Source organism: Psilocybe cubensis, chromosome 3, assembly GCF_017499595.1.
Source record: "Psilocybe cubensis strain MGC-MH-2018 chromosome 3, whole genome shotgun sequence".
In the NCBI taxonomy this organism is placed as follows: Eukaryota; Fungi; Basidiomycota; class Agaricomycetes; order Agaricales; family Agrocybaceae; genus Psilocybe; species Psilocybe cubensis.
In genome coordinates this window covers 4,054,453-4,078,194 of record NC_063001.1, presented here as the reverse complement: position 1 = coordinate 4,078,194, position 23,742 = coordinate 4,054,453, and the positions used below count along the sequence as shown (strand labels likewise).

The 23,742-nt window shown below is 45.6% G+C and overlaps 9 protein-coding genes across 9 annotated transcripts; 3 read left to right on the top strand and 6 right to left on the bottom strand.

Moving 5' to 3' along the window:
* Positions 1-90: 90 nt before the first annotated feature.
* JR316_0004116 (uncharacterized protein) lies at positions 91-3,858 on the top strand (the record flags this gene model as incomplete). Its single annotated transcript, XM_047889885.1, has 5 exons — positions 91-387; positions 445-1,791; positions 1,844-2,664; positions 2,719-3,494; positions 3,572-3,858. 5 exons carry the CDS (start codon positions 91-93, stop codon positions 3,856-3,858), a joined length of 3,528 nt encoding a protein of 1,175 aa, XP_047752259.1.
* Positions 3,859-3,920: 62 nt separating this feature from the next.
* Positions 3,921-6,101, top strand: JR316_0004115 (uncharacterized protein; the record flags this gene model as incomplete). The annotated part of the gene is made up of 4 exons (XM_047889884.1): positions 3,921-4,100; positions 4,149-4,914; positions 4,974-5,015; positions 5,065-6,101. The coding sequence occupies 4 exons, from the start codon at positions 3,921-3,923 to the stop codon at positions 6,099-6,101; spliced, it is 2,025 nt and encodes a 674-aa protein (XP_047752258.1).
* Positions 6,102-7,286: 1,185 nt separating this feature from the next.
* JR316_0004114 (uncharacterized protein) lies at positions 7,287-9,622 on the bottom strand (the record flags this gene model as incomplete). The annotated part of the gene is made up of 8 exons (XM_047889883.1): positions 7,287-7,634; positions 7,691-7,816; positions 7,889-8,092; positions 8,139-8,459; positions 8,519-8,792; positions 8,847-9,141; positions 9,191-9,215; positions 9,269-9,622. The coding sequence occupies 8 exons, from the start codon at positions 9,620-9,622 to the stop codon at positions 7,287-7,289; spliced, it is 1,947 nt and encodes a 648-aa protein (XP_047752257.1).
* Positions 9,623-9,902: 280 nt separating this feature from the next.
* On the bottom strand, positions 9,903-10,659 carry JR316_0004113 (uncharacterized protein; the record flags this gene model as incomplete). The annotated part of the gene is made up of 3 exons (XM_047889882.1): positions 9,903-9,956; positions 10,054-10,308; positions 10,366-10,659. 3 exons carry the CDS (start codon positions 10,657-10,659, stop codon positions 9,903-9,905), a joined length of 603 nt encoding a protein of 200 aa, XP_047752256.1.
* A 112-nt stretch (positions 10,660-10,771) lies between these two features.
* JR316_0004112 (uncharacterized protein) lies at positions 10,772-13,511 on the top strand (the record flags this gene model as incomplete). Its single annotated transcript, XM_047889881.1, has 8 exons — positions 10,772-11,114; positions 11,168-11,673; positions 11,731-11,932; positions 11,989-12,221; positions 12,469-12,644; positions 12,707-12,803; positions 12,857-13,421; positions 13,474-13,511. 8 exons carry the CDS (start codon positions 10,772-10,774, stop codon positions 13,509-13,511), a joined length of 2,160 nt encoding a protein of 719 aa, XP_047752255.1.
* Positions 13,512-13,815: 304 nt separating this feature from the next.
* JR316_0004111 (uncharacterized protein) lies at positions 13,816-14,366 on the bottom strand (the record flags this gene model as incomplete). Its single annotated transcript, XM_047889880.1, has 3 exons — positions 13,816-13,845; positions 13,898-13,999; positions 14,055-14,366. 3 exons carry the CDS (start codon positions 14,364-14,366, stop codon positions 13,816-13,818), a joined length of 444 nt encoding a protein of 147 aa, XP_047752254.1.
* A 244-nt stretch (positions 14,367-14,610) lies between these two features.
* Positions 14,611-16,254, bottom strand: JR316_0004110 (G1/S-specific cyclin pas1; the record flags this gene model as incomplete). The annotated part of the gene is made up of 4 exons (XM_047889879.1): positions 14,611-15,485; positions 15,556-15,848; positions 15,913-15,920; positions 15,991-16,254. The coding sequence occupies 4 exons, from the start codon at positions 16,252-16,254 to the stop codon at positions 14,611-14,613; spliced, it is 1,440 nt and encodes a 479-aa protein (XP_047752253.1).
* A 466-nt stretch (positions 16,255-16,720) lies between these two features.
* JR316_0004109 (uncharacterized protein) lies at positions 16,721-19,581 on the bottom strand (the record flags this gene model as incomplete). Its single annotated transcript, XM_047889878.1, has 4 exons — positions 16,721-18,463; positions 18,524-18,670; positions 18,707-18,997; positions 19,090-19,581. 4 exons carry the CDS (start codon positions 19,579-19,581, stop codon positions 16,721-16,723), a joined length of 2,673 nt encoding a protein of 890 aa, XP_047752252.1.
* Positions 19,582-20,070: 489 nt separating this feature from the next.
* JR316_0004108 (uncharacterized protein) lies at positions 20,071-23,145 on the bottom strand (the record flags this gene model as incomplete). The annotated part of the gene is made up of 6 exons (XM_047889877.1): positions 20,071-20,111; positions 20,164-20,256; positions 20,310-20,915; positions 21,269-21,739; positions 21,802-22,081; positions 22,135-23,145. 6 exons carry the CDS (start codon positions 23,143-23,145, stop codon positions 20,071-20,073), a joined length of 2,502 nt encoding a protein of 833 aa, XP_047752251.1.
* Between the last annotated feature and the right edge of the window lie 597 nt (positions 23,146-23,742).

The following is a 23,742-nucleotide window of genomic DNA, read 5'->3' as shown; positions in this document are numbered from 1 at the left end:
AGTCGATCGGCTCAAGTCAATCGGCTCAACTATGTACATCGACTACAAATACGGACAGATGAATAAACTGGTTTGCGATATGTAACAATCATGGCTAGAAAATCTCGGAAAAAAGGCACAGGCATTGTAGAAGGCAATATCGATGCTGCACGTTATGTAACCGTTCATAAACACCGCAAACTGGACGAATATGGACACACTATTGGTGTTGAGAGAAGACTGGAGGCTCTACCGGAAGAGCCTGAATTGCAGATTCAGACCTATGAGGATCTCCGACACAGAGGTCAATCAGTGGAACAACATCAGATTGATGAGTGGGGACACAATGATAATCCTGGCGACACTGCCTTTACTCATGATGACCTGGTGACAACCACGGGAAAGAAGGTATCCATTATAATTTCAAATCACATTATCTATTCTCTCATACTGATGGTAACGTAGAGGCAGAGAGATTATATACTGCAGTTTGTGAATAGAGTGGATGAGTTCTTGGGTGTTTTGCTCACCAGAGAAGCTCGACCATCGGATGAAACAACCTGCAACCACTGTAAGACAGGATCTATAGCCATCTGGAGATGCGATGACTGCAGTTTGGGACACACTATGTGCAGAAAATGCATGCGCATAACCCATTCTGATGATCCTTTCCATAAGATTCGGCGATGGAATGGCAAGCACTTTGCATCTGCCGAACTATGGCAAGTGGGGGTCCACATATTTGTGCCGCACTACTCGGGAACACGTATATGCGAAATATTAAACCTTCAGAAAGTGCAATTAGAGCGAGAAGAGACTGTAAAAGACAATGCCGAACAGCAAGAACTTAGGCGACACGTGGCGAACACAACAAGACCTAACAATGGCGAGATCGATGAGCATGGCGATGTAGATGGTGGCGAGGTCGACGGAAATGGCGAAGTTCAGGGCGAAGATTTTTCCGAGCCAGATCAACCACGTATAAATGCCCAACAATCCGTAGAGAGTGACGCCATTGCCGACCAACGTTTTTTTGCATACCTAGACAATATTCGAAGCAACAGCGATATTGAGCCCCCTGAAGAACCTGATGATGACGCCGAAGTTGGGGATGCCGAGGGCGAAGGTGATGTCGAAATTTTGCCAGGGACTACTGGGATGTCAGACCAAGATGATTCAAGTTTCTATGCTCTGCAAAACTCAACGCGGGTTGTTCATTCAAACGGAATTCATAATCTACCCCTTGTGACCTGTTCCTGTCGCGGGATGGAACAAATACCAGCGGACCTTATTGCCTGTCGGCTTCTACCCACTAGCTTTGTGCGAATTCGAACAGTCTTCACAGCACAAGTCTTGGACAAGTTTCGTCTCTGTAATCTAGAACTACAATCATCAGCATATCAGTTCTATCAGCTTGTGCGCCGACTTACCAAGCCTATGGACCCCTCAAGTGTCGTTAATCTATATAATGAGTTTCGAAGAATGACTCGATTGTGGAGATGGATGAAAAAGTTGAAGTGGGCCGGGTTTGCTGGTCATAATGGTAAAGCGGTCAAGGATGTGTGTAAGGGCGAGCTTGCAAATTTCTGCCCTGCTTGCCCTCAGCCAGGCATTAACCTTCCGGACGGGTGGGAAAATGACCCTAATAAATTTGTCTATCGCCGTGTTCTAGTCGCAGACGGTAACTTTAAAGCAGACCATGTGCAACCCAAAAAGCAATCAAATGACATATGGCTTTCCGAAGGCGGGGGGATGATTCCTAAGCGCGAGGAGTATCACAGCTTCCTAAAGACTGCCATCGAGAAGCTAACGGTGAGTGTAATGTGTTTAAATAAGCAATGCTTTTAACTTAGCTCACAACAAGGGAGCGCCATGCGAAAACACGTTCAGAGCAATAACGGGAGCCATGCTCGCATCAAAGTCTTGCGATGTCACAGGAGTTGTGGGGGTAGCATGCGCTCGTCATGGGTGTTATGCACCTAATGCATTGGTAGACCTGTTCAAAGGCGAGCAACAAAAAAATGTTGACTTCGCCCTGCTCACCGCCTTGAAGTCGACTGGCGTAGATCCTCGCCAAGGTGCCATGATTATATATGATGTCATTTGTCAGTTCATCATACACCTGAAGACGAGGATTGGGCATTTACTTCCTGAAGGTCTTGACATTGACCGTGCAATTGGTTTATTCCATGTTCATGCTCATAAAGATGATTGTCTCTTTCGTTATTCGCCTGCTTTCATCCCAGGTGCTGCACGTGTAATTGGTGAGATACTGGAATCCTTGTGGGGAAAAATGAATCACGTCTCGCCAGCTTCAAGGACGGCAACACTGGCACATCGAGCAGAAATGTTAGACGACCATGCCAGTGATTCGAATCATAGCAAAGCACTCGCGTTGCCAAAGGATCTATGCCGGCGATACGTCGAGGCTGTCGAAACTAGAGACTGCGCCGAAAAATACTTTGCCGAAGTTTCCAGGGTAGCGCCACAGGATGTTGTGGAATTATGGACAAGGCAGATTGTTGATGCTGAGGCTCGTCGTTTGATTTCTCCCAAGGTGATGGATATATACGCTGCAAAAGGTAGAGGTCAAGAGGTCACGGATACGACAGAAACAACTGAAACAACGTCAAATGATCCCATTGAGGCATACATTCAATTTGCACTGATGGTGGAGGAAAAACAGTACGTTCCTATATCTCTACTTTTCTATTAGTTCAAGTACTGAATAGAAAGCAGAATTGAGATTCGCCTTTGTGTTCGACAGCTCACCAAATCTCCTCGACATGCCGATCCTCAAAAATTACAAAGTCTTCGCGAAAAATTGCAGCCGTTGATTTCTGAGCTTGAACGACTACAAGAATGTGCAGGGGTGTTGGAACACTCCCAGACTCAACCGGATACTTCGGTGGAAATGTTGGATTGGGCGGACGAGATTACGGATGATGATGTTGTAATTCCACCTCCCCAACCTACTCAACCTCTGCAGCCTATCGAGGAACACAAGATCTTTCTTCCATCCCACTACAATGTAGATCAACGCTGGGCTCCGGTGGAACTAAAGGCTCGAATTTCGCAAGCCAATTCGCATTTGAACCAAATACGAAATCTTATTGCCGAGAAATCATTTCAGTATTCGGACGTCATTCGGAATGCTCCACGCAAAGGAGTCAGGACAAGATCTCGAGCTCGCATTGATGAGATGAACCATAGATTAACATTCTATAGTCAACTCTATACTGAATGCCGAACTCGCTTGATTAATCTAGGGGCAGATAGCTCAATCTTGGCCAAATTCCAGAAGCTATCAAAGGATGATGTCAAGACCAGCACAGCAATTCTAGATCCTAACAAACCTGGGTCGACAAGAATACGTCTCTCGTGGATCTGGCATAATTCAAGCAATCAACGCCTAGGACCCAATATTATTGCCGAGAATGGCGAAATTCGACCGGCGGATCCTGAAGGTAGCCATATCAATGTGGAGGAAACAGATCCCGAGACCCTAACAGAATGTAAGTGCTATTTATTTAATGATTATAATGCCTACTTGCCTTTGAAGACTGAATTATTATTGATTTCCTGGTGCTAGTCAAACGCGTCCACTGGTTACGTGCCCGTGCCCAATTTCATAGATGGAGAGAGGAAGCCATTATGTTGGACTACGAGATGCAGTGGACAGTACGATACTTCTCCAAAAAAGAAGAGTGGTGGAAAAATAGTGCTGTAGTTGCGCTCGCCGATGACCCGGCTGGCGACAACATTGTCAATGCAGGGCGAGCTGCCTATGCTGACCGTCAAAGTAGTATCTGGGGCGAGATGGCACGGCGAGCTGATTATCTGTTTCATATGACTAATCCTAGCTATAAAAAGATTTGAAGTAAAAATAGACTGTCCGGGTGATGTCTATGATTCGTAGCTGTCTCTTTGCAACATCCAACATGGCGCAGCCGCACATTCGTCCTTTTAAAATCCCAAATGAAAGTCCTCACAATTATCGTTTTAAACTTCAAGAGATTGTTTTTTATGGCGAATCCCGATTGCGTAAGGCTTTAGGCGAGATATTTAAAAAGCCGGCAAAGATGCAGGGGTGGATGCAGTTTGCTTTACAGAAAGAATTGGTACGCAAGCCTTTTACTATAGTAGTTCCTATTGCTAACTGTACGTAGAAATTCTTTATAAGCTACGTTGGATTAGCAACATCAACTGGACAAGTCATTGATGTGCCAATCATTTTAAGATCCCTGGCAGACTCCTTAGCATTAATTCCCCCGGAGAACCTTCCCATACCATTTGACGTACGCTTCTTAGAAGTCATGGAATGCGCACCACGAGAGAATGCTGAGTTCCGGGTTGTTGCTGCTTATAAAAATGCATGGTGGACTGGCACGCATATAACAAGCCGAAATGGGATTATTACAACGAAATGGTTGGATATTTGTCTCAGGTTCCATCGTGAACAACTGCGTAAAGATGGTCGAGGCGTCCCTCAGCCCTCCAACTTTCACACAGATCCCATTTTTCGCCAGGAAGATCTCATCAAACCAAATGCTGGCGAGTTTCTATACAATCAATTACAACAAACACATGGTGTTATCCGTGCGCTGGTCACAGAGAACGAGGAGGAGTACAGGTTGCATTGCAGGAGAACATCTGGGTACTGGATGGTTTACAACGCTGCCCTACTAAAGGAGCTTCACTCGCCGGGCGACCCTCATGTTGACGAAGTCATGAAGGCTCGGTGGAAATCTGGCGAAGCAGCTTGGGATGCCCAGAAAGCGTTCAACAATGCTACTGCAAATACAAAGCATCATTCTCAGTGGATTTCCGGAGTATCCCTGACACCCGATGAGGTTCTGTCACTGCAGAACAGGGAAGCGCCTCCAGACCGTGAAACCCATAGCAGCGCAATGGATGGAAATTCTAGCAAACATGGTAAATAAATTTACACCTATTCCAGTGCCTGTACTTACGCTTTGGTGTATCCACAATAGGAATGAAAGTGGGCAATGTAAAATCGGCCGACAATACTAATGGTGAGTTTACCAATGATGTAGGCATTCAAGCATACATATTTATCGTCAGGGAGTACACATATATTCGATGCAAAACATAATATCTGGGAACACGCCGACATTGCTGATCTATTAGCGGAGCTTCCTCACTCCCCACCCCCAACGGTGTCGCCAATGACACCGCCAAAGAGATCGACGAACATATCGCCAAGAACGTCGCCAAACCCTTCGTCAAACCCTTTGCCAAATCCTTCGCCAAATCCTTCGCCAAACCCTTCGCCAAACCCTTCGCCAAACCCTTCGCCAAACCCTTCGCCAAACCCTTCGCCAGAGTCGTCGCCAAAGGTGTCGCCAGAGTCGACACCAAAGTCGTCGTCAAAGCTAGTTGACAAACGCAGCGAGAATAATCATCGCAATGATTTTCCCTGGCGACTGAGCCTGTCCAGTGCGGAGAATGAGACATACCTCGGCATGCTCTACAACAACCTGCCTCAATCTCCACACCCAGAACCGCCAACACTGACGTCACCACACGCATCTGGCGATATGGACACTTCCCTTGACAAACTGTCGCATTCCACGCAAATGGACTCCCCATCACGCTCACCTGCTAGCAAGGATCTCATCTGGCTTCTAGACAATTTTCCGCAGTCTCCAATCGGCGACGCAGAGAAGCAGGCAGACCTCGCCATGCTTTTCAACAATCTGCCTCCGTCTCCGCACCCAGAACCATCTCTACTGTCGTCACCACACTCTCCCAGTAATATGGACACATCCCTCGATAAACCGACACAATCTATGCAAATGGACATTCCATCACGCTCACCTGCGAGCACAGACCTCAGCATGCTGTTAGACAACTTTCCACAGTCTCCGATCAGTAGCACCCACAACGCAATCCAAAACACGCCAGCCGAGTCCATGGCTGACAAGCCATCGACACCACCACATTCGGCACCCGAGTCTTCAAATGAACTGCACCTACTGTTCAACAGCTTTCAGGCCTCGCCAAATGTCGAATCGCATGTCAAAGGTGATGTAGAAGAACTCGAGCAACTGTTTATTAACTTATCACCTTCTCCGAGTACGAGGGAACAGGGAAATTAAGTGTAGCATTAATCGAACATTTTGAGCATTAATTCGAAGAATATTGTACGTGACCCTCGGAGCTGCTGTCCTTTCACCGTATTAACATATTGACAAACAGTTATGTATTATGTATCCCAGATGTACACTAATCATCTTAAAGTACAATGATGTATAATATTGTTCCGTATTGACGTGAAATGGCTTCTTTCCAATGAGTTGATTTATATATCAGCTCGCCAATTTAAATCATTGGCGAGGGAGATCAAACTGGTCGAGCTTTGGCGAGGCAATTTGATTACCAAGCAAGGCCATCCGCGGTATGCACGTTGTGTAGCTACTGTAACCGCTGAATTATTAAATGGGCAATATAGCACGGGCCCGCTGGTGTGCACAATGAGGTACAGTGTAAGGAGCTACCATATTTGACTCAGTAAAAGGATGATATAGCACGGGCCCGCTGATGTGCGCAATGGGATACAGTGTAAAGATCTACCATATTTAGTAATCTGAACGCCGGTTTAGCGGGTCCGCCGTACAAGGCCACCTTACACACTGTAAGCGCTCGGTGTACGACCTCGTAAGGCACAGTGTAACATACCACCCTGACCGTTAATGTTGTTAAACGAACTGTCTACTTTCTAGTCTAAGTGGTATCGACGGTACAGGGGGAAAAGGGGGGGAAAGTCACATAAATAGAGCCATTATTTAGTAGAAGGTTTCCTTGCTCTCCGTCTGCATAGACCAACCTTCGTTGCATCTACTTTCCAATAATGCCCACGAAGGCCTCCACCTCTCGCGTACCCACTCTTATAAAACATTTGGTACTGTGTAAGCGTATTTCTAATAGATTCCTATAGAAAAAGGGGAATGAGTATGCATAATTAAAGGTGTGCAAGTCCGTGTTTACACGAAGAACACGTACCCATCAGTAAAACTGCACCCCCACTTTCGGGCACTTTCATTGCTTTCTAAAGTGATGAAAGTGCCGAAAGTGCGAAAGTATTTGGGCTTGCTGCAAGCCAGACCCCATTTCCATGCACAAGTGGTTTGATCTTTCGAAAGACCGAAAAGTGGCAAAAGTGTGCCCAAAAGATACCACACTATGAGTAAGCTATACATCTTAAGGAAAGCTTTTAAGATCTTTCATGACGACAATTTTTTTTTCAAAAGTATGAATTTGAGCTGCTTAAACTAGTTAGTAATCTAATCACTATCGTTATTGTTATCGAGAATAGAAAAATCGGAGAGAGGTTCCTCGACTGCATCAGGAGCTGCTGGTGCAATCGTCTGAATTGTAATGCTCTTGTGCCTACGTGTAGCCTGCATAGCACCCTGAATGATTTTTTCCCATCGCTTATCTGTAAGCTTATTGACTACACGCAGTAGATTAGACGTAGCTTTGCTTTCTTGAACCAAACCGGGTGATAGCGTGGGGTAGTACTTTGGATCCCGAGTAAGATTATCCCCCCAGTTGTCTTTTGAGAAGTCACCCAATGGCCGTTGGATCTTCTGATATTCGCCCGTAAGCCAATGAGATATAGCACGATGGGACTAACAGATGCAGTTGATATCAGTGATGGTATGCAATAGTGCTATATATCACGTACCGCCTGAATGGCCATTATCAGTGCGCCTACTGGTTTGTCATCACGTCGGGCACTAGAGTGGATCGCGGATATGCTGGAGTAATGGTATGCAAGTGTTGATAAAATGAGCGGGTGCTGAAATATCCCCTGGTTGATTAGAAAAAAGATTCTGGTTAAAATGCAAACAATTATCAATTCTAGAACTCAGAAAACACCTACTGTCGCATTAATCTGATCATCCCCCTCCTCATAGCTTAGGTAGTAGAACGGACGACACTTGTAGTCACCCGAGAGTGCCCATTTGCACCATTCTGCAATTCCAGATTTTGACCAATCTTCCATTGCCGGAATGATTGACCTCTCAAAGCATGTTGATGCTGTTTGAGCAAGTTTTGTACGCCAGTTATATATATTATTTTCTACCTATGCGGTAGTCAGTAAGGTCCATGCAAAATAATAAGTGACACACCAATTTGGTTACCACAGTCTTTAGCCAACCCTCTAGCGGTACATCCGGAAATACTTTATGCCAAACATCCAATATCTGCTGTTCTGATGGACGTTCCCAAGGACTGATAATTCCAATTAGTTCACGAAGCATAGGTGAAAATTTCTCATCGTAGGACAACCTCAGTTCAGATGGAAGGTCAACTTTGGCGCGGATTTCTTGCTTCCGTTTGAGCCTTCCATCCAACAAAGCTGATGGAATATATGTTGGTACAGATGTTGTAGCCTCAACTTTGGCCAAGGAGCGACCAGTATATGCAGGGTTGGCTAAAGGTACAGAGGACTAATGAGATAAAGAAAGTAGTCAGTCAACGTAGAGAACTGCATTAGGTAATACGCTACCTTTCCACGGGGATTTGCCAATGTGTTGGCAACCAAAATTCCACGCCTTTCTACTACTTCCCTTTCATCATCACTAATCCCATCTATTGCCTCTACGTCGTCGTCGTCGTCATTAACTTCCATGTCACTTGTTCCGCTGGTTCCACTAGCATTAGAGCTAGGAGGAAGGTTTTGATTTGCACCGGGCAGGAGATCAAAGTGCTCTTGGTACGTTTCTTCATTCCAATCGTCACGTATGCCACAGACGTTAGACTTCTTCATTTTTGCAGGTTTTCTAGAGAACATATTCTCAGTTTTTATGCATACAATGATGAGACCAAGTACGCACCTGGACTGTGATGCTCGTCCTTTTCTTTTGTTTCCCACTGATGGTTCTTGATTTTTATTAGTAGATGATCGATAAGCCGTAACTTGCTCTCTAAGCTTTCCCCGTTTTTCCTTTCGGCTTCCCTTGGACTTTGCCTGAGAAAGCTCGGCATCATCGTCCAAACCTCCACCGTCATTGATGTCTGAGTCTTCAGACTCAACATCCTGATTATCCTTGTCCACATACTCATCTTCAGTACCACCACTCGACGATATGTCCCCTGACATTGAAGGTACTCCATCATTTCCACCGTGATCTTGTTAATTTTAAATCAGTCTCGGTATAGCTTGAACATTATGACATACCTAGTAAATCCGAAGCGGGTAAAGACTTAAAGGAGCTTTCAGACAGTGAGTTACTCTTAAATCGGATGTGAGTATTACCTGCATATTGTTGAATGTGTCATCCTTTAGGTTGGCTTCCTCTTGAAGAAGTTGGTCCTCGAGAGCTGCTGCCTTTTGAATCAAAGCTTTGCGAAGCAAGACAACCCTTTTTTGTTTGGTTTGTTGGTTTTTCTTTTCTTTTGCTACTTCTTCTGATGTTCGCTTCGGTCGTGGAGCATCTGCAATTCGTGGGTTCGAATTGCGTACAGCCCGAAGGGTCAATCGACGGTCAGTGTCTTGCTCAGCAGTAGAATGGGATGGCTCATCTAAAGTTATCGCCGGTGTGTCATCAACTCTGCTAGATGAACGTCGAGTAGGCCCTGAAAGAACCACTGCATCCTTTTTTGGCGGCATCTGAAAGGTGCTTTGAGATATGAGGATGTCATTTGCAATGTGAGTGATTCAAATTTTAGAGACCATGTTTGGTTTGTTGTAGCATTTGTCGTTGTTTTTTTTTCAGATGGGTTTGTTGTAGCATTTGTCGTTGTTTTTTTTTCAGGTCGTTGCTGAACATTCAAACATGGCACTCGCAACAATGTTTTTGCTCAAGTTCACCGACATGGCAAGCAATCTAGTAATTCTTTTGGCTGTAAACTAATGATAGTTACATTGCAATCTAGTTTTTAAAAAATATTTAAACAAGGACCGTTGACTCGTCGTATTTTGGGGTCATTAGCTTCTCCGCCGCCTAGAGAAATGCTTAGCAGACCCAATAAGTAAGCCTTCCTTCGCAATATCATCATTTCAAAAATGCGAATTTCCTGAGCTAGATGCGCCCTTCGAACTCCCGCCCGAATAGGTGACAATGCTATCCTGAGTTTTGAGCCATTGCCCGCCTTGTGATTGAGCATAACGCACTCAAAAAGGCGAGGACTTTTTGTATATTTAATGAGGCGTTTTCGTTTTTGATTCAGGATAGCGCGATACAGACAAATAGTCTGCTCAATTTGGGTGGCTTGCATGCCCGCGCGCAGCTGTGCATAGCTTCCAGGCTCATCAGGATGCTGCCTTTTGAATACGGGTGGATTTTTTTTGCTATACTGAAGCGCCATATAGTGAGTTTTCAACGCTCTGGCTGTGTGACTTCATATACTTACCTTCGGATTTGCTGATAGCTGTACAACACGCTCAAACTCCCCCTTAAATGCCTGTTCCGCCATGGTTGCAATTCCGTCCTTGTAATCCGAAACTTCTATGGCATCCATGCTGGCTTTCATTTTGGGATGAGGCGAAAGAGGAGGGATCATGGGTCTGAAAGGCATATAGTAATTGTCCTCTTCATGTTCTTGTTGGTAGTTGTAATGCCAGTCCAAACTTCCATTTTCTGACCTGTCCTCCTCGGAATTGGATACATATCCGTCGAGAGTATTCCAGTCGTTGTATGGAGGCATAGTATGTTGTACTTTGACGGTAAGAAATCAAATGCAGTGTGACATGCAGCGCCGTGTCGCTGTAACACTGATTCTGATGCTGAGTTTTTTGCACGACTGACTCAAAACCTCCATGTCTTCAAGAACTCGCAAGAAATTCCGGGCAGCTACGTTTCATTGCTCATACAGTGGATGTCTCAAAACCTCGACAACATCATGGGGCATACAACAACATTATGACAGAAAACATGTTACTCCTGCTGCTCTGGACGTGCAGTCTGCACTTCTGCATGCACAGTCTTTCTTGCCGCAATTACCATCCTCTCGTTCTCCCTCTCCAAGTCCACAGCCGTGGTCTAACAACTTTTCGCCTCGTCGCTCACCTCGCCAAACACCATCTGGATCGCCAAAATCAAATCCGAGTGGTCCAAATCCAGTGCCTACTTCACATATAGATACCCACCCGACAATTGATGGTTGGTGTTTTCGAGGCTCTTTTTTTCACAAATTATAGCTAATGTATGTCTAGGAAGACCGTGTGATTCTGCGGGTCACTATCTTCCCCCAAATACAAAGCCACAACCTGCTGCGCCTCACAACAAGGAGGACTTTACACCCTTTGCAACTCGGACAGAATTTGAAATGGCTGAATTTCTTTTTGTCGAGGAGGAGATGTCAGCAGGCAGGATAGATCGCCTGTCACAAATTTTAGGTGCTAATTATCCTGATCAAGACCCACCGTTTGCAAATCACTCTGATATGTATGCTTGTATTGATAGCATCAAACAAGGCAACATTCCATGGACCTCATTTTCTGTAACCTACAACGGCAAGCTACCAAAAGATGGTCCAATTCCCGAGTGGATGACACAAAAATATGAAGTTTGGTTTCGCAATCCACTTGACGTTCTAGAGCAACAAATTGGCAACCCAACTTATGTGGGAAACATTGATTATGCCCCAAAGCGATATTATTGGAATGGTAAACGCAGATACCGGAATCTTATGTCGGGACAATGGGCATGGCTGCAGGCAGTGCGTGACTTGTTATTCTTTGTTGTGCTTATTTTCTTATCATTGTTTTTTGTACAGAACAAAATCGCCCAAGACATCAAATGTCATGGATCCATGTTCTGCCCGGTCATCATCGGAAGCGACAAGACCACAGTGTCTGTAGCTACGGGACAAAATGATTTTTATCCTCTCTACATGTCATTAGGAAATATCCATAACAAGATGCGACGAGCTCACAAAAATGCAGTCTCGCTGGTCGGATTTCTGGCCATTCCCAAAAGTAAGCTCCTCTCGGTTACTAATTTTACTTGTTGGCTTACATGGTCTCTTTTAAAGCATCACAAGAATACAGCGATAGAGCCGACTTCCGCAAGTTTCGCCGGCAACTGTTCCATACGTCTCTCGAACACATTTTATCATCGCTTCGGCCTTACATGTCTACGCCACGTGTAACCATGTGTGGAGATGGCCATTACCGTCGTATTATATATGGAATTGGCCCTTACATTGCAGATTATCCTGAGCAAGCATTGCTTGCATGCATTGTTCAAGGATGGTGTCCAAGGCAGGTTTTAATTCAAAATTACAATTACCGCTTGTGGCTAATGATCTTAAATTGCAGATGTACATCTCATCCTGATAACCTCGATGCACCTAGTCCTCGGCGATCACAGGTGCATACAGAAGCCCTAGTAGACGGATGTACATTGATAGAATTGTGGGATGATTATGGCATAGTTGGCGACTTATTTGTGAGTAAAATTTTCAGCATACTGTTTCGGAAATTGTGTTGCTAACTCCACGACCTGTTGTTAGCCATTTACTTCATCATTCCCCCGAGCTGATATACACGAACTTCTCGCCCCCGATCTACTTCATCAAATTATCAAAGGAACCTTCAAAGACCATTTGGTGGACTGGGTCACACAGTACATCAATCAACATCATGATCCGCCAATTGCAAAGAAGATTTTAGCTGATATTGATCGACGGTATATATTTCCGGCTGGTCCTAGAGCCACTGATTCAATGCTGACATCAATTTTCCTGGTAGCATTGTACTTGCGCCTTCTTTTCCTGGTCTTCAACACTTTCATCAAGGACGCGGATTCAAACAGTGGACTGGCGATGATTCAAAGGGTTTAATGAAGGTTTGTGATTAAAACCCCAACCAAAGTTATGATATCTCAGCCGAATCTATCAGGTGTATTTGCCCGCTATTGCAGGCCATGTTCCAGACCAAATGGTTCAGGCTGTAGCCGCGTTTCTTGACTTCTGTTACCTGGTGCGACGTAATGCCATCGACGACGATACACTGGATCAAATAGAGGTCGCTTTATCACGCTTTCATTGCCATCGTGAAATTTTTCGAGACCTGAATGTGCGACCTGAAGGATTTTCACTCCCACGGCAGCATTCCCTTGCTCATTACCCTATGTTAATCCGACTTTTTGGAGCACCAAACGGTCTTTGCTCGTCAATCACAGAGAACAAACACATCAAAGCTGTCAAAAAACCTTATCGGCGGTCCAGTCGCTATAAGGCACTTGGTCAAATGCTTGTAACAAATCAACGTGTCGAGAAACTTTTGGCGGCAAGGGTCTTTTTTACCGAACACAATATGCTGAATGGTATCTCGGGGCCCCACATTCCCGTAACTATATTGAAAGATACACCTCCCGAGCCACCAAGGAGAGCGTCAACTGAAGAGTGTGGCGAGGTTTTTGAGCCAGAATCGCAATCTGAGATTACACTTGCAAAATCTCATGGTATGTTATCCTAAACCTTTTTAGCGCATATATTCAATTAATTTTTCCTTAGTACGTGGTGTTCCACTGGCAATTGAAGCACATCAGTAAATCCGGATTTTCGGAGGTAACTCAACGTATTGTCCTGCCAACCGGATGTAGCATCAAAGTGGGCTGTAGACAGTATAGCGTCATGTGTCATCGGCGGGATGCTCCGTTGAGCTCTGTAGCATTCCAACATTACTACTGCGAGCTTTGGATTTTCCTAGCTATCTCTATGTACGATTCCAGACTTAGGAGAGTTTGATGTCCAATGTGATTGGTCTCAGTAAAGCTCTTCAATCATATCAAGCAATAAAATGTACATTTTTAAAGGCAATTAAGTGTCTATTTACAATGTAGTATCTTGACCCTATTAATGATCCTGACATTCTCGTATGAGATCCTGCCCATTACTAAGAAAGTGTAGAAACAAAGTAGTTATCACTGTGACTCACCTCTACCGTTCGAATATGAATCTGGCCGTTGGCTATAATGGACATCCCTTGGGTCAATATGTGCTCGGGGCTGCCTGAGTCTGCATCCCGAAGTGTCTCCTCCTAGTTATCTTAAGCAAGAGTATCAACTTGAAACTTGAAGAAACAGAAAACTCACGGCTCGTGCTTTGAGCCACTGGTCACCCTCGGTAATCTTGGCTTTAGCCAACGATAGTAACCTTGGGTCCAGGGTGGTCCAGTTAATTTCGTTGAAAAGGGCCAGGATGGCCAGTATCAGCCTGTTCTCGGTCAAAAGGACCATTTTTTGGGTCTGCTCAACTAACTGAGCCATTTCCAAGTCGTATTGCTGTCTTTGAGAAGCAAGTGAGGCGGCCTCTGGGAAAGTTGTAGGATGTATTAGATCTGGGAAAGTAGGGGCCAATACTTCTGCTTCGATTTGTAAAATTTCCTCATAGCTGATGATTTGCATGGTGTGTGATACGCTCACTTTGTCGTAGTTGGAATTCAAGCTGAAAACAAACTTCGCGGGTATAAAAATTCTTCAGGGGTTCTGTATACGTAAAACAAAGTTCTATAGATTTTTCTAGGCTAGTCTAAGAAGATGCCTATCTAACTGAATGCGGGAGGAGCGCGCGTAGTGGTGGCAAGCAAAAGAGTGATTATTGAGAATGCGTACTACATGGCGCGGTCGTGAAAGTTGAAACTTATTGAGACTATGTGGCAGTTGCAGCACTCTCACCAAAGGCGCATTTGCCGACCCAGAGTCGCCATTGCAAGGCTTGTGCGAGGGCACGTTCGCAGCGACCAATTTCACGAGGTGGGAGACCAGATAACCTTGCCCAAGCACGGTTAGAATAACACTTTTCTTGTGAAAATTTGGAGGCCAGGATGAGGGATGCCAGAAAGGCTCTACGGGGACACAGGAGGGGAGATGGCAAAGAAAGGGTGGTGGAAAGAGGAGCCGTTGAGACCTGCACATCTACGCTGGACAGAGAGTCTTGTGGATAGATGCACGATTCAGCCAGATCTTGTGAACCAGAATCGGCAACACGGAATGTTTGCATAGAATTGTCAATGAAATTATTGATGATGTTGATCTTGCCGGAGTTCTCAAGAGCAGTAAGCTCAGCATCCATCGCCAGCTCTTCTGGGGTAGCTTTCTGAATACTGCTTTTGGGCTGAGCATAAGAGCAAATGCCGATGTTTTCCTCTTGCAAAATCTGTGGGACCTTGGGACGAATGGATTCTAGATAACATAGTGCTATCTGCAGTACGTTTTTAGATGTCCTTGAGTGGCGAAGGACTTTATAAACAAAAGACTTGAGGGGTAATATCTGATCGGATTTGGTGCCCGAGGCAAGCAAGAGGGTCGGGGAAGGGTTATGGCCGGATACGGAGGGATGACTGTTGTGTGGATGTATTGGATGTGTATGAGACGCTATGGATTGCAAATCGGAAGAGATCTGCTTGGAAGTTGGACGGGAATGAGTAGGAGGAAAAGAGCTACCCCCTACTTTGGCGGGGGGTAGGAACACGGAAGGAATATCCTGAGGGTGCCAGATCTCGGACAAGGTGCTGACAGCTTGATCTGCAATGGAATTTAAAAAATAAAGTGAGTATCTCCGGCAAGGTGGGCGCTAATTGAGGACAGGACGGACCGGCAAGCCTTGAAAAAAATTTTTGTTTAGAAGAAGAGGCGCTCTGGGAAGAATCCTTTGGAATTTGCGCAGTGGTGGGTGGAATAGATGAGTGAGAACGACTTGATTCTGCAGAAATGAGACGGATGGAGGGGTATTCAGTAGGTAATGATACAGAGGCATGGCAGGTATGGATTGTGGGAGAGAGGCCAATGCTTTCCTCTTGCAAATTTTGGGAACCTTGGGACGAATGGCTTCGAGATAACATAGTGCTGTCTGCAGTATGTTTCCAGATGTCCTCAATCCTCAAAGGACTTCAGTGGGTAGAAATAGGGAGGGAATGTCTTGAGGGCGCCAGATCTCAGATAAGGTGCTGACAGCTTAATCTGCAATGGAATTGAAAAAATAAAGTGAGTATCTCCGGCAAGATGGGCGCTAATTGAGGACAGGACGGACCGACAAGACTGGAGGCGAATTTTTGTTTAGAGGAAGAGGCACTCTGGGAAGAATCCTTTGGAGTTTGGGCGGTGGTGAGCGGAAGATGAGCGAGAACGACTTGATTCTGCAGAGATGAGATGGATGGAGGGATATGCAGTAGGTGACGATGATACAGTGTGAGAAAGCGGGACTGGTGAGAAGCGGCTGTTGATATTGATCCGAGTCGTCTTTGTGTACAACGAGGCCGGCGTGTTGGGTGATAATTTGAGTGGCAATGTGCATTAGGGATTGAAAACTTTGTGGGTTTCCTGAGGTGGATATGTTATGATGACAGGGCCAAATAGAGTTCTTTGTCAAAATATTTGTTTAATCGGAACTCGGTGCTAGTGGAATGACTGTTATGTGTAGTAAGGCTTCGCCTTGCCTTCTCGCCCATCTGAGGGACCAGATCAACCAGGGAGCGTATTTGATTCAATGGTAAAATTCCACCCATAATGGTGTTATCTGTACGTTGACTTCGTTTTAATTTATACATGCCGGTTATTGGCTCTGGGTAAGGTCCACGGATCGCAGAACCTAGAGACTGTGGCTGATTTAAAACCTCAAAACGTTGGACGTATGCGAGAAATCTTCTAGTAATATCGGGAGACACAGTACTGGGTGTCTCTCCGACAATGCGAAAAATAATACGAATGTCGACGACAGAATGGCCTACAATATTGGCTGGTCAACGGGGTTCGGAAAAAAGTCACAAAGAAGTACTACCTTGAAGCCCGCTGCGAGGCCACTCCTCAGATTCATCCACGTTTATGATTGCTGAATCAAAGTATCCAAAAGGATGTTTGTTAGATGGCGGATATGCATTAAGTGTGACTGCCTCCAGGATCTCATGAGGGTATTGGTACGCAGTCGACTGTATACGGACCTTATGCCATACCTCAAGTTTTGAATACGGCAACAGACAACCGGGAGGAGAAACACGCCTGCCAGTTATCCCCTTGATGTGATAACCTCGAGAATTGGTCTGTCTCGGATTTGATTCCTTATTGATGAGTGACACATAATCGGCAATTGCTGGTCGTAGGTCGGGAATTTTAAAAATGCTCGCAACCTCGTCGATATGCAATCTTTTGGAACTAGCATCCCTAGATAAATGGGCAACAACGTTTTTGCTGCAAGAAAATGTTCTGTAGGGGACTGGGCCTTCCAATACGCCACGCTCATAGAGACTAGCTTTGTAGAAGTAATCCACAATGCGATTGGACTTTGCTGATTGAAAGGTTGTCATCGGCATGATTGTTGAAAGAAGTTCTGACGTTGTGTCCATCACAACCTCGCCGTTTTCCTCCCCCTCATCCCCCTCCTCCTGCTCCTCCTCATCCGTAATTGTTGCAGAGTGTATAGCCCGAAAATCGATCCTCATTTCTCGTATAGCTGTAAACAAATCGAAATTGCGCAATTTGTCACGACGATCAAGGTATCGACAAACTTGAGGCTCGTATCTTTGATTATTGCTGGAACTGGAAGGGGCTTTGACCACCTCGATATGTGCATGCTCTGTCGTGTCTGCAGACCATTGGATTGCACATCCATTTAGTCTAATTGCGTGTACTACACTTTGCAAAAACTCGAGTTTTGGAATATAGAAATTATCGATTGGGTTGTTTTTTTTACCTCGACGTGCTCCCGCGTCAAGGATGGCTTGTTTATTGGCATGGAAATCTTGCAGTGCCTGCTCAATTCTGAGACACATTGCCTCGGAGATTGTTTGAGATTGTGCGAGATACCGAAAGTCCATCAGAGACCGGATGGCTAAGATAAAGGGTGTACTGACTGTGTCTGCAATGAGAGCAACAATGTATCGCTGAACGTCCCGATGTTCCCTACCGGTCACTTGTTTCAAGGAAGAAATCCCTTCCTTGAAGTGTCGGAAACCAGTGCGGTGCTGTAAAATTGAAAATCGAAAATCCAATTCGGAACCTCCGACTGCAGCAATGCACCATTTTGCATCATGATCCCAGAACATCTTGTGCCAGTGATGAAGGGGTTCAGGCGTAAGGAATGCAGAAGGATCAGACAAGGGCCAATCTCTCCAAAACGGTAGGTGAACCCCATTGAGACGGTGCTTTTTGCTTTCTTTTAGATATGGTTCGAGATGATTAGGGGGCTTAACATTGTTGATGGCCATGATGGTGTTGATTGTATGATCTGCAGTTCGGGAAGGGTGGCGAAAGGAATCCCCAAACGTCTCGTATTGTGCCAACGTCACAGAGGATGTGGATCCTGCGACGCAAGCCGCCAGAGCAGATTCTGGAGTATCAACGATAAGGGCAGCAAGCGGTGTAAAGCAGAAACGATTATTCCCCAATGCATCTGCCATGGTGGTTCCCACCCTCGCAGTTTGTTTGACCGATTCTAGAGCAATGTCCATGCACTGGTGATATAGCCGTGCTGCCATCATCCCATTCACAGCTTTGGAGCGATGAAGAAACTTTGGTATGGGAAGAAGAACAAAAAGAAGGAATAAATGATTTGACGATTTGTTTCTAACGTTCATCATTATGTTGGCAATGCTGATAAGGCCAGGGTAGGCGACACGGCCTCCGGTCATGTTGGAAATGTTGGTTTTATCCGTGGAAATAATAGGAGGTACAAGTGTTGCTCCTTTTGGGAGCTGGTCCTTGGGAACCTTGTTATACTGTCGTCAAACTTGGACAAAGGCATTGCTACTAACCTGCATAAAATGCGCAATGTCACCGCTAAACCACTCAGTGTATACCCGCATCATCTCGTTGCACTTGTCGAAGAGCTTGAATGGGCTAAAGTGCATGCTATCTTGGAGCAAGGGACTGATGAGAAGCGCCTTGATACATTCCAATCCATCGCGGTAAAAAAGCGTTAGCTGATTTTTGCTTGGTATTTCTGGTATGATCGTTTGACTCTTCCACTGCGGACCAGAGGGAAGGATCTCTGCCCGGTTGCATAGATCTTTTGCCGACTTGTAGGACAAGTTGAGTTTTTTTATCTATACGGGATCGACTCAGCTGAAATAAATAATGATGGGAATGTACGCTCAATTACCAGTTCAAGTTTCAAAAAATCATTCAGCATTCCTACGCTCATGTCAGAGCGAAGTAGGAACAGGGAGAGCTCCCATTCATCTTTCGAGGCAAAAGGATAGTACAAATTTTCCGCCCGCTGGGGTTCGAATTGATCCTGTTTGAGCTGATCCATGAATGTAAGGCCTGTTCCAAATGCTCTTCCAGCCCCGTTATAATCCTCCTTCACGTACGGATAGTTGTATTTTGATGCCTTGGGGGGTGGGTCATCTTCCATCTCTGATGACGCGCCAAGAAAATTGTCGATATAGTCCACTTCCATAAAATTACCAATTTCGGGAGAAGGGTCTCGAGATACGGGGGTTGCTGATCTAGATGTAGAGCTTGAACGATTGGACTGAAAATGCATAACGTTCTCATATTGAAAACGACATGCCGATTTTGGTTGATTGATGTGATTTTGGACATCTGCATGCTTAGCGAATGGCTTGTTGCATCGAGGACAACGCACACAGATTTCCTGAGTTCTCTTGCCCTTGCCCTTTCCCATGTTGAAACAACGACTCATACAAAAGCGAAGATACGAAAAAAAAACTGATAATGTAATGTTCAGTAACGTGCAGTGGGTCTATAAATGTTATCTGATTATGTCTCCGTTAATACAAACAAATTTCACATGGGTTAGTATTCAACCAATCCGTAGTACAATCCAAGGAGGGCTTCGGAAGAGCTTTACTGTATATACGCACCAGAACAAAGACACTAACACATTTTTTGAAGTGGGTGGAAGAAGCATCAACAAACGTAAGTTAGTTGATTTCATTGACCTTGATGATAAATTCAAACGCACAGCAGTTACAGTAAAGCCAGAAGCTTTCATCCCAGCAAGAATTTGCGTATTGGTCTGGCGATACGAGCAGCACACAACTACAGATAATAAAACAATCGTCATTATGTTACAGGACATACACGCCTTTCAGTACTAAATAAAACATGGCATGTATGTAAATCAAGATGTGTGTCAATGTGTTGTACAATATCAAAGTCGCCGTCGTTTAGAAGGCGGAACAGACTCTGATTCTGATGAAGAGATAAGCATTTGCGACGTAAAGGCATAATCGAACACACGTACTCGGATTTGTGCTCTCCAGCTTGACTTTCATGCCATCCAGATACAGTTTATCCCTCACACTCGTACCAAGTTCCAGAATCTCCTTGGGAGTTCCTAGTTTGTGACGTGGTTAGTCAATATCCAAAGGCAGACACTGGTCCACCTACTCAATTGCGTTGAGGAATCCGCACAGGCATCACAGTCAATGAGAGTGATTACGGGTAAATTGAGCATCTTTGGGACCGAGGAACGAGGAAGCTGGTCGATACTGCGACATATAACCTTGTTCAATTCTCCGCTGCAGACGCCCTGAAGCTGGACAAAAAGCAAACTGGTGTCGGTACAGCAAGGGGCACCACCAATGTTGTTATGTTTGGCTTCTGCGTCGTAGGCTAGAATCATACGGGCATAGCGGCAAAGTATCATTTCATGGAACTTTTCTGTCGCCATGATATTTTGTGCATCCTTGTTTTTGTCCGTCTCAATCATGTAGTGGATGGACTTCGTGCGATGACATAGCCACTCTAGAATAGCCAAGGCTTCGCCACGGGCAAAAATGCACGCCTTGCGCTCTTCGTCGCTCAGGCTGTTGGTATCCCACCGCATCCATGCGTCTAACTGTGCCGAAGTCTTGGTGGAGAACATCTGATCGGGATTTCGATAGGTCTCGTAGTCGAGCGCATTTGCCAAGATCATGCACACGCACAGAGCTATCAAGCTCGAGTATCCGGACTGCGTACTGTAGAATGGGACATGGTACATTTCATAAAAATCTGAGAGAAAATAGAAGAAAAGAATCAGATATCTTGTAGGAAACGGTAAAAAACCTCATACCTTCTGGGTCGCTGTCACCTTCAACCAAAACCTTGTAGAACCAATGTATGGTTTGCTGCAGGAAAAATCGGGACGTTGAATGATTCGTATTCGTTGCCCTGTATCCAGCGGTAAAACAGTGAATGATTCCTGTCAGGGTTTCTTCGAAGGAAGTGGAGGAGTAAAAATGTCCGCCACGGCAAACCACTGAGGAGATAGAATACGCCATATGTAGAGTATTCGGTCTCATGAAGCTGTTTTTCAAAGTAGCGTCAATATAATCAAATGGGTAGGACATTCAAAAATCACATACAGTTCTGACTGGTTATCGAGAACAATCGCCTCGTAAATCCAGTCTTGGTGGTGCGTTTCCCGTAATCCAGCTTGTCTCCCAGAAATACACGGCGGTCAGAAGAAAGGTCAACATCCAACCGTCTGGGATACATGATAATCCACAGCTTCAGTCCATGAAGAGGTTGGATGAAGGAACAGAAACCATTGGCATCGATATGGATATCTAAAAATGCCCCCTCTGTAGCTACGAGTCCCCACGACATATCACCAAATGGGACGGGGGTACTATACTTCCAGCTACCAGATGTAGCCCGAAGAGCAGCCGCCTCAGTACTCAAGTCAAAAGAGTGAGCGCCTGCATGAGGTAAAGGGATGTCGAGGGCATTGAGGATCTTTCCTCTTTTGCCTTTCATCCTCGCTGCTTCCATGACCTGAGAGAGGGACCCACGCTTAATCCTCTCGATGGGGTTAGACGACATGGTCGACATATCTGTTACGGCCATTAGCATGAGACGCAGAAAGAAAAATCAAAACATCGAAGAGGAAACACACCTTGGATTGACCTGGTGCTCGTCATATCACCCATATGGCGACGTACCTGGCTGTAGAACTCGTCGGAGCAAGTTGAAATAGACTCCTCTTGAGAAGGAGACATAAGGACGACGTTCCTTTCAGAGAAAGACTCCATCAGATACATGGATTTCGTGGTGCTGCGGTCGAATACCGCAAAACATGATTCTTCGGGATGTGCTATGTGCAATGGAACTCCATCGACGTAGTCACTCTTGACCAATTCCAGAACCCTTTCAACACGATCCACGTCGGCTTGACTCTTGTTTGGAGAATAAATAAATGACGAAAAAATCAATATCGAGAATGACTTACATGGGCAACAACGCAGAAACTTTTAAGTTGGCCACGACCGTTGTAGGTGGACCAAACTTTGGTGCCATACACCTTCTCCGGAGTGCTGACGACATCAAGGGTGGTGTTGCTGTCGTACAGATCGACATCAATACACAGGTCGTCGTCCGAATCAAATGTGTCGGTAGCCTGCGTCGGCTTGCGTTTGGGAGGCCGCTTGGAAAGGCCCTGCCGGCCCTTCCCTTTCCCTTTCTGAGAGGAGTCAGCCGTGGTGTTTTTGCTCCTGTTTATCTGGGAAACAGGAGGAATCCTCAAAATAAGAGGAGCAGGAGGTGCGTTCTCCCCCTCCTTTTCGCCTTGGCTGTCTTCCAATGTATTCCTCTCCATGTCTGAGGAATCATTGTTTTGCTCTGGGCCTACCCCCTCTCCATCGACCGACATTCTGTCCTCCTGGACTGGTGGAACATCCCCTTGCCCCTGCTTCTCGGTCTCATTGTCCGACGAACTGTCGTCTGGCCTTTCCTCCTCACCATCTTCTGACATTCGGTTCTCCTCGTCGGGTCGTTCTCCGTCTTGCCCCTGCTTTTCGCCCTCGTGAACTTCCGACATACGATTTGCCTCGTCAGAAGACCCTTCAGCTCCTTGTCCAGCCCCGCCGTCTCCCAAATTTTCTGGACCATTGGTATGTGGACCATCCTCCATTTGATGGTCGACATCAGCTTGCTCCGGATCGACGTTCATCTCACAATCCCCTGCAGTTGAGGGCCCAGTATTCTCAGTCTGAAGTAGACCAGATCCAATATCATCACTCCGCGGCAAACCAGGTTGCTCGTCCGTGGGCACATCCTTGCCAGCCACCGAAGATGTGTCTTCCGGAGGCTGTATATCTGAGGTAGGGACCGTATTGTCCCCGTTCTCCTGTTGACCCATGCTGACATCCTTGCCAGCCACTGAAGACGTGTCTTCCGGAGGCTGTATATTTGAGGTAGGGACCGTATTGTCCCCGTTCTCCCGTTGACCCATGCTGACCATTTCCGTCGTGTCCACTTCGTGATCATCGTCACCCTCCGCGTCTGCGTCGGACCCTTCACAGGTGGTTTTTTCACCATGATGGGAAACGGTCTGAAGTTGAGCTGTTTTAAACGGATTTAAATCATGTAATTGACGCAGACTTTGCTTATAACTTACCGTGTGGTTCAGTGCTGCGCCTTGCTAGGTTAGAATTTGCTGTAACCTCGGCGCTGCTCGTTGACGCTGGCCAATTATTAGTTTAAATTGTTATTTTGTTACAGTACGTAGAACACACATATGAAAAAGTGAAACGCGGGATCTTGTGCAATTACCCGCTCGCATTCCATCCAGCAGTCTGAGATAACAAGTTTATATAAGGCTGACTGGATGTCGCAATTTTGCGCTGCAATGATTTTCCAAATTTCCATCTCCACTTCACGCAGAACACGGGGGCGACAATTACCGAGCGCTTTTGAGGCCTAAAGGAGTGCGTTAATCCAAGTTAAACTGGGAGGATGTGGATACACCTAATTTAAGCAGCTGCTCCCGGTCACATTTCTTAGAATACCAAGATTTATTCACAAAAAGAAGGATGGGGATATGAAAAGGGCGACATGC